Consider the following 9922-nt stretch of genomic DNA (forward strand, 5'->3'; position numbering starts at 1 on the left):
CGCGGCAGGCCGAGGCGCGCGGCAGGCCGAGGCGCGGCGCCCGGCGCTTCTCCGCCGCCCCTCGGAGAGCCCGGAGCGCGTTGTGCGCGCCCCAAGCGGGCCCTAACCCTGCCCAGCTTCGTGCGGCCGTTCTCAGTGCTGCCCCTCCGCCCCTCTTCCTCCCGGTCGGAGGGCTCACAGCAGATCTATTATTGTATACCGTTAGGGGCGCTTTGAAGTAGGTATACTTGTAAGAGTAAAAATTATGAGGAGGGAGTACCAGATCTGAAAGTGTTAGCAAATAAGGGTTATGCAAAGTAAGAGAATGCTAAATTGTCATCCTTGTAGAGTAGGTGAGTCCTCTCCGCAGGGAACAAAGTCACAAGAAGCTGTTTAAAATAGATCCAAACTACTTGAGATGATATTAGCTATTGTGCTTTGCCCCATAACTCGGTACCAGATGCTGAAACAAAAAGTTTGTAATAAAAAACTTAACATGGAAAGTTAGAAAATTTGAATATAAACCTAGAATTTCAATTAATGCAAAGTTTAGCAGTCTCCTTACATCACAAATGCATACTGAAGTGTAGCAGGGTTTCTTTCAGGGCTTTAAAAACAAGATTTATTTACATAAAATGCCAAACACATCACGTTGTAGATATGATTTTATGAATGGCTTACAATGATCTTTATGATAAGATTTTTATACATCCTTAAAAAAAAGTTTTTTTCAGTCTTTCTAAGACAGGTTCTCACTGTGCAGTTCAAGCTGACCTTGAGCTTACTTTGTAGCCCAGGCTGACCTCAAACTCACAATGATCCTCCTGCTTCTCAGCCTCCCAAGTGCTGGGATTACAGGTGCGCCCCACAGTGTCCTGCCAAAATCAGATTTTTAAATTGAAAGGTTTTGGGGGTTAAATTTTTTTAGAGTTAAAATTACTTTAGCTGAAAAATGGAAACCGAAAATTGTTTTTACAGAAAATTACTTTTTAAAATTGATTATTGCTAGTGCATTTGTCCCATGATGAATTTGTATGGATCATTACTATATGTAAGCATTGCTTCAGGTTATTGTAGCTTTTTAAATGTATTGTAACTTTTTTTTTTTTTTTTTTTTTTGAAAAAACATATAGGGCCTGGGAGATGGCTCAGTAGAATAAGCGCTTGCCTGGCAAGCACAGGGTCCTGAGTTCAATCCCCAGTACTGCAATAAAAGTTAAAAAATAAAATAAAATGTAATATATTTGATACAGGGTCTCACTATGAAGCTTGGACTCATAGTGATCCTCCAGTATCAGTGTCCCCAGTGCTGGGGTTTCAGGTGTGTACCACCACACCCAGTCTCCTAGACTCCTCAGCGCACCCAGGGGCTGGGGTCCAGGACCACATGTAGTGGCAGCCGTGCCACATATGGTGCCAGAGATCGAACCCTAGTCCCTATGCTTGCCTAAGCAGACTCTTAGTCCCCTGAGCTATCTTGCCAGCGTATTATAACGTATTGATGAGCATGAAGTCCCTACTTGCTGGTAAGAGAGAAAGGTATTGAATTAACATATAATGTCTGTTTTTTATTAGTGCTATAAAAAAAAATCAGCTAGATAGTTCAGCAGATTAAAGTGCCTGCTTAGGCAGATGCAGGGGCGGTTCGGTCCCTGGCGTGAGGTGCCAGCCCCACCCCCCAGAGCACACTGAGACAGTGATTGAAAGTGGGCATGCATCATGGTGCGTGCCTATATTCCCAGTGGTTGGGAGGCTGAAAACAAGGAGGATCACTACGAGTCTGATCTGTGTAATGAGACCCTGTAGACCCTGTGCTAAATACATTTTAAAAAATGATGCAGGATAAGAGACTAGACAATTTTAAATGAGGATTATCTTTTTTCTATAGTAGTACATCAAAAGTATATAGTATGAAGTTTTCATTCTGAACCAAAACATCTTTTATGGCAGGATTGGATATCGAAAGTTCTAACAGTATTTGCTGGAGAATTTTTGTATAGTTTGTGTCCCACTTTTTTTTTTTTTTTCAAAAAATCCTTTTATTTTTGTAGGGTTTTTTGGTCTCATGTACAGTGTTGTTCAGAATAATTAATTCAGGTGCATACATGTTAGCCTTAAGATTTTCTACTTAATTTTTTTTTTCTTTACATTGCCATTGCTTCTTTTTATTTATTTGTGTGTGTGTGTGTGTGTGTGTGTGTGTGTGTGTGTGGCCAGCTCAGCCCACAGGGGGCGGGGCTGGCTGGCATGTGGTGCTGGGGGATTGAACCGCGGTCCCTGTGCTTTGATAAGCTTGTTCTAAGTAGGTGCTTTAGACCACTGAGCCATCTCACCAGCCCTTTGTACTTAATTTCTGAGGTATCAGAACTATATAAAATCAAGTTTTATTTGTAAAAGTTTTTTGTTGATTAAAAATGCATAGTTCTAAAATTAGATAGGAAACATTACTTTAGTCTGGGGGAGGATATTTAGTGGAAGATATAGATATAGATATAGATATAATCTCCCTAGGTTTGATCCCCAGTACCTCAAATGAATAAAGCAAGACAGCTTCTGTTAGTATATTTCTGAATGACTCTCTGACTCTTATGCTATTACTTTAAGCTTTTATTTTTAATTTCTGAGTTAATGTTCTGCTTCCTATGTTACTATTCAAGGCTTCTATTTTTTCATTAAAAATCTAATTGTTTTAGCCATTTATAAAACCACATTGGTTTATTTCATTTTTTGCTATTTTTGTTGATAACTGAGTGATTAATAAATTGAGAAAAATATAGAGGGCAAATAAATGTTGGACAAGAAATCCAATAGCTAAAACAATGAAAGTCCCCACAATATAGTATTCTGGCTCAGTTCTACAATATTTGCAGGTTTAACACAAACGTTACCATTTTCTCAAGAGAAGAACAGAGGTAAAACATTACTTCTCCCACATCACTCTTGCTCATGTCTTATGCAGTATCAGGGAAGCCTCAGTGTTGGAGAGATAATCTAAATTAGCAGTGAAGCTTTCTCCACAAGATGGTGCTCATATAAATTCTTTGATCTAAATTTGTATTCTGAGAACGAATTTGCACTATATTAACTACCACAAAAAATACAAATGTAGCTTATGTTTTATGATCTCTGTGTCCAATTTCATTTCACTTACAGAATGTGCTATAAAGTTTCCAAATTTAGAAAAAGTTGGGATGCATTATTGATGCACAGAGATAAGTAGCTGCGATGAAAAAAAAGCAACGTTTTAGAAATGGTAACCTAGAGTGAGGAAGGATGGATAAGAATTTATCATGTTGAGAGTGAAAGAAAGTACATTTACATATGAAGAGGGGTACAATACGGAGAGGGGCACAAGTGTAGAGATGGATGAATGAGTAGAGAAGCAAAGAATAGAATTTGATTATTGAGGCACTTTGCAGGAAGTTGTAGAAGATGAAGTTGGAAGACTTGTCTGTGGTGGTTGGTATATTTTACCAGATATTCTGGGAAACTAATGGTTCTACTTTACTTATCCAGAAACATTTTTCTATATCTTTGCAAATAAAATGTAAACTACCTTTTCTGTATCCTGTAGATTTACAACAAAGCAGTTTTCAACAATGCTAAAATCAAATGACTGCTTGTTTCCTGTGGATAATTTGTTTTTTGAAAACTCAGATGAAGTTGAAAAGTAAGTCTGCCTCAGAAGAATGGTAATATAGTGTATTATTTTAAATTTTAAAAAAATTTAAAAATTGCTTCTTGGCTTTTTGGCTAAGATCAAGTGTAAAAATTATAAACAGTTTTAATTTTCTCTCGGTAAATAATGAAGGGGCAACAAAAGATATTTCAGTTGCATAGTTGGAAAACATGGAATTCAAATACAAGTAAATGAAATTTAGTATGTTAAATGTTGCCATTTTAGAAGTAGATTTTTAAAAAGCCTGTTTGCCTTTCATTTATTAGCATTTCTGGCCAAGGTAAGGCTGGAGTTAACAGAGTATAGCTCAGGTCAAAAAATGAAAGTACCTTTTGGAAACAGTGGGAAGTGTATCAAAGACCATGTGTGTGATAGGGAAATTCACTATAGGCAGAAAATAAAGATGCAAGACCCAAGCCAACAAGAATGGAAAGTAAGTACCATCTTAAATACCATCTCTTATGATTTTCATATGTGAATTGTTCTCAATCTTAAATTTTCTGTGTTGGTCTTATTGTATTAGCTTGTTCAAATGAACACCATTGCTTCCTTCCTTTATTATTTATTTATTTTGTATTTTAGGGAAGGGTCTACAGGGTGTTCAGGGTCTCACTACTAGATCAGACTCATAGTGATTCTCCTGTTTACAGCCTCCTAAGTGCTGGGATTACAGGCGTGTGCCACCACACCCAGCTTCAATTGCCATCTTAGTGCGCCCCGGGGTCAGGGCCGGCACAGCAGGCCTAGGGATTGAACCCCTAGCGCCTGTGCGTGCTTGCAGGCACTTTAATCCACTGAGCTATTTGGCCAGCCTCATTGCTTCCTTTAATTTTAATCACATTCAAATATTAACACAATTATTAATTGGTGAAAGTTATTAAAAAGAAATGTTTACTTCAAAAATTTAAAATCTCAGGTTAAACACATATGGAAAAATGTTATTAATAAAAAGTGTGACTATGTAATTCATCCTCCAGACTGGAATATTTTTGATAAAAGTACATACAACTAAGGAAGCAGGAATTAGAACGGACCAGGCACATTTTGGAGCATATGATTATCTTTCTAACCATACAAAATACAAAAGATGTGCAAGCAAATGAGAATGAAGTTTCAGGTTCAGCAGGAAAATCATCTTGGGGAAGATGGTCAGATAAGCCTTTATGGTAGTAGAAAGAAACTTTAGTAGGCTTAGCATTTGAAAGTAGAGTGTTACAAAAAAAAAAAAGGAAGGAAAGAAAAAAAGAGGGAGGAAAGACAGGCAAAGGTGGAGATGGAACAATTCAAAGTCTTCTTAGGGGATACAGTCCTTTTAGGGGGTAGTGCATAGATACAATTTCTGCAATAAATGATTCCTAAAGGAGAAATAGTAGGACATTAAGCTTAAAAAACTTAATGGAGGGTAGATTGTTTGAGGGTATTCTAAGGATTTTTAAAATATTGTTTTTGTTTTTTAAAATCTCTGTGTTAAAGGTCATGTATTTAAATCAGGAAACATTATGTTTAATTATAAAAAGCATTGTGCCAAATACTACTGGTATAAATGGAAATAAAGAATACAAGCCCTAAGTGTTTACAATCTAGAGGGAGTATCAGATCCATTTACCTGTTTATATCTCTCTATTGAATCTATATAAACAAGACAAGGATTAAGAGAAATATAGACTCAGTCTGTAAGAAGAAAAAAAGGAAAAATATTTTAGAAACTATGGAAATTTCTTGGAAAAGGTAGGATTTGAACCTAAAATTCTACCTTGTAGTTAGGATTTGTGGTATTTAGTAAATGTTGAATGAGTTAATGAATTGCGAAAATGGTGTAATTTTTATAGGTGGATATGGGAATCAAGGCAGTGTACAGGGTAAGCAAAGTAAAGGAAATCAGTATCTTTGAACAAAAATGTGGCACAGAATATATTATCTTTTAGATGTTCTATTAATCATCTTTGTGTCACTGGCACATACTTGAGGTAACAACTCATATGAAGGAAAGATTGATGTTGGCTCATACTTAGAGCTTTTAGTCCATGGTCATTTGGCCTGTTGCTTTTGGATCTCTAGTGTGTACATCACAATGGAGTACATCATCACTTGATGGAGGAAGCCCTTAATTTATGGAAGCAGGAATGTCCATTTTGTATCTGTGTATTCAAAGTGGTTAGGATAGATATATAGTTACATTCTCAATGAATAGAGGGATTTGTTCTAATGGTGTTTGTAAATAGGATATCATGTCCACATCTTGTACAGCAATTAACCACTAGGAAGAATGTATGCAATGTGTGAATTATTGAAACTGTCCTACCAATTTGATTTGAAACTGTCTCATTGCTATTTGTTTATCAATAAAATTATGGGGGAAAAATTAAAAAAAAAATTTATGGAAGCAGGGTAATGAGAGACAGGAAGGGGTTGGAGTTACAGTGTCCCCTTCATGGGTATACCCCCAGTGACCAAATGTACTCCCACTTTAGGTTCCGCTCCCCTTTAAGAGCCCCAGGACCTTTTAACACACAAGCTTGGGGGGGCACTTATCCAAACTGTAGCAGGTATATAAAAAGCAGTTCAGTCTGATCTGGACTAAAAGGTGTGTATAGGAGAATTAAAACTAAGCTAGTCTAAGCCCCATAGTTTAATATAAGTTTAACATTAGTTGGGAGCCATGAAGTATTTTGGATGGAGTTATATGATGAAAGCAATGGTAGGAATGTGTAAAATATATTAGAAAGCCAAGAGGCAGAGAGAGCTGTTAGCACACAGCTGTTCTCAACCAGACGTAAGTTTATTAGAATATTGGTGACAGCAGTGGCCAAAAAGGAGGTGAATTTAAGAGGTTAGTATTAAAAAGATTCAGTAAGACCTAATAGTTACTTTTATATAATGAGTGAAAAAGATGATTATGGTTTGGATTTTGGTACTGTGATAATGGTAGCACCTCTAGAAAAAGTAGGGAAATCATAGGAAAAATTAATTTTATGATGGAGAATTAAAACTAAGGTAGTCTAAGCCCCTTATAGTTTGATGTTTGTTTGTTATCTCTCTCTCCTCTTGGATTTTTGGAATATTTTCATGAGAGGTTGACGGTAGTTGTAAACTGCTACCCTTGTAAAGGGCTGTTTGCAAGGGTAGCCTTTAGCTAAAGTCTGAAAATGGATTTTAAGGTTTTCACTATTACTGATTCAATAGCTCCGTATACATAAACTACGTATGCAAATAATGTGGTTTATGCTAAACACCTGCTTTTCTTCTGGGATTCTGAAATTTATGGGTCAGAGGATATTTATTGGTACCTATTTAAAAGACCTGGATATTTAGTCCCTAATAAGTTTCCCTTAAGCACAGGGTCCTGAGTTCAATCCCCAGTAACGCAAAAAAAAAAAAAAAAAGGTTCCTTACTGGCAACATTTCATATACAATATGTTGTGATAGCTCATTACTTAGAACAGTGGTGGTGAACCTATGGCACATGTGTTGCAGCAGGCTGTTTGAGTCATTGAAAGCTCTACAAGTTTTGCTATCACTGATGTACAGCATTAAATGTGTCCTGTGTGACCCCATGAGAGCCTTTGCAAATTTGTGCTTGGTTTTTCTTGGATTCTACCCCATAGCTAGGAATAGAAATATATGCTGAGTCTTATGAGTCATGGTAGGGAATTGTTGAACTGGGTATAACCTAGGGGATCCTTTGAGATAGTCCTAAATTACAGTCTATCAGACATTGTCAGATAATGTTTTCTAGGTTTTTTATTTGGAAAATACAACAATATGAGAAGAAGGAAAGTAAAAGATTGAGTGTCTGTCTCCTTTCTTTCTTTCTTTCTTTCTTTCTTTCTTTTTTTTTTTCGGAACTGGGGATTGAACTCAGAACCTTGCACTTGCCAGGGAAGCACTTATTCTACTGAGCCATCTCCCTGACCCCTTGTCTCATTTCAGAGTGCTTAACATTTCTAAATAAAAAAATAAATCATAAAATTCTTGAGATGTGGGATAGGCAGACTACATGATGCTCTTCTCAAATACAGTCCTGTTGGCCAAACCTTACCTTTTTGCCCTAATGAAGGACAAGTCAGCTTTGGTGGGGAAGCAAATATTAAAGTACTGTCAGTTAATAAAATCACAGCTGAAGGATGAGGGGTGAGGATGTCAAAAGTGTAGCACAAATTATATTAGTTATTGTAGGTTCATAAAGACATTGTATTGGAGATTTTTGGTACCAGGGATTTAACTTGACCTCATACTTGCTAGCCAGGCACTTAAGCTACTGAGCTATTCTCCTCAGCCCTATAAAGGCATTGTAGATCTCACCTGGTTGTTTAGATTTTCTGCAGTTTATAGATAGTTAGGGGTTTTTTGTTGTTGTTGTTGTTTTTTGGTGGAACCAGGGATTGAATTCAGACCCTTGCATTTGCCAGGGAAGCGCTTATTCTATTGAGCCATTTCCCCAGCCCTATAGATAGTTTTGGACCAAGAATATTTGAGTTTAGATACTAATTTGTAATAGTGTTCTAGAATACTAGCAATGGTATTGTATAACATTGATGATAAATTATTATGGATAAATTATGTTTAGGTAATCTCTTGTGTGTGATTGGTCAAGTAGTAAAGTTTGAACATGATTTACTACATTTTAAAAAGATTGGAATAGGCTTAAGTTTCTTGTTACAAGCATTTTAATTGTGCTTGGTTTCCCTTGGATTCTGCCCCATAGCTAAGAGTAGGTTTATATCCTGAGTCTTGGGATAAGGTGGGGTTGTAGCCATTTTTTTAAGTAACAGATCTCACACAGCATTATCATTAATCCCTTAACACAGGGGAAAAAGTGTTAAGAATACTCCTACTATATAGAGGTAAATCAGAATAACGAAAGTCAGTTTATAGAATGTTTAAGATTTTGTAATTGAATAATACTTAATAAATAGTGTCTGATGTTCTATCCCAAATAACATATTCATATTTTTATGTTTTGTATAGTTTTCCAGACAATGAAAAATCACTGGATTGGTTTCTTTCCCCTGCTCCATTGATTTCTGAAATTCCAGATACTCAGGACTTAGAAGAAGAAATAGAAAGTCATAAATTATTAGGTAAATTACTACATATTTATTGTGAAACCAAATTCATGAAGTTCATGTTAGCACAAAAAAGTCTAATGGCACATTAAAGTATTAATTCCTTTTTAAAAAATATTTTATTTATTTATTTGGTACATGATCTCACTATGTAGCTCCTACTTGTAGTGATCATCCTGCCTTAGCTCCCCAGCACTGGGATTACAGGTATGAATGTGCTGGGCCACCAAAATGTCAAGGCACCATGACATTTTGGTTGCCCAGCACAGCACACCTATAGTTCTGGGGCTGGCAGGCCTGCAATAACCGAGATTGAACCTGGATACTTACACTTGCCAGGCAGGCACCTAGACCACTAAGCTATCTCCCCAGCCTTAATTCCTTTATTTAAATGAAATAAAAGGTTTCTTTTATTCAAAATAGTGTTATCAAATTTTAGGGTGTAAAATACCTTTTACATACACACATTCATGTACACTTATATAATACACAATACACTATCATATAATTGTTGTTTTATTTTTAATTTTTTCGGTGCCAGGAATCAAACTCAGGGCCTTACTCTTGCCAGGTAGGCACTGTGCCACTGACCTACATCCCTGTTCCTAGGATTTTTTTTGTTCTATAAATATTTTCCCCCATAGCATTAAAATTTCTGTCACTGAAGTCAGTTTTTCTTTGCTTTTTACTAAAGGTAAGATCCTCTGAGAGCCAGATGTCTGCAGTATATTGAGGGAAAACAACAATAGACAGAATATTTTACATATAGATTTAGACCTCTTATATAAAAATTTTTAAAAAGGGCTGGCGAGATGGCTCAGTGGACTAAGCACCTGCCTGGCAAGCGCAGGGACCAGGGTTTGGTCCCGCCACCATATGCCCACTGGCCCTGCCCCAAGTGCACTGAACTGGCCACCAGACCTGCATGGTAGTACATGCCTGTAATCCAGCACTGGGGAGGCTGAAAACAAGAAGATCACTGTAAGTCCAAGCTGCTTAGTGAGACCCTGTACTAAATACATAAAAAAAAAAATCATGATCGTGCTGGGGTAGAGTATGTGATCAGCATGTGTGGGTCCCTGAGTTCAACTTCCAGAACCAAGAAAAAGCATATTTAAACAACATGTGTTATGTAATATGATATTTCTGATAAAAATTTTTTGAATTGAGTAATAGATTCATGCATATATATTTGATT

General features: G+C 36.7%; 1 protein-coding gene across 2 annotated transcripts in view; it reads left to right on the forward strand.

The window, feature by feature from the left end:
- Positions 1–9922, forward strand: part of Hfm1 (HFM1, ATP dependent DNA helicase homolog) — a 131405-nt gene that overhangs the window by 584 nt on the left and 120899 nt on the right. For both annotated transcript variants that reach the window (XM_023720346.1, XM_023720347.1), the window contains exons 2-3: positions 3554–3649; positions 8627–8739. In XM_023720346.1, coding sequence (XP_023576114.1) covers positions 3579–3649; positions 8627–8739 — 184 coding nt within the window. In that variant the 5' untranslated portion in view covers positions 3554–3578. The remainder of the gene's footprint in view (positions 1–3553; positions 3650–8626; positions 8740–9922) is intronic.

Source organism: Octodon degus, unplaced genomic scaffold (assembly GCF_000260255.1).
Source record: "Octodon degus isolate 3935 unplaced genomic scaffold, OctDeg1.0 scaffold00074, whole genome shotgun sequence".
Lineage (NCBI taxonomy): Eukaryota > Metazoa > Chordata > Mammalia > Rodentia > Octodontidae > Octodon > Octodon degus.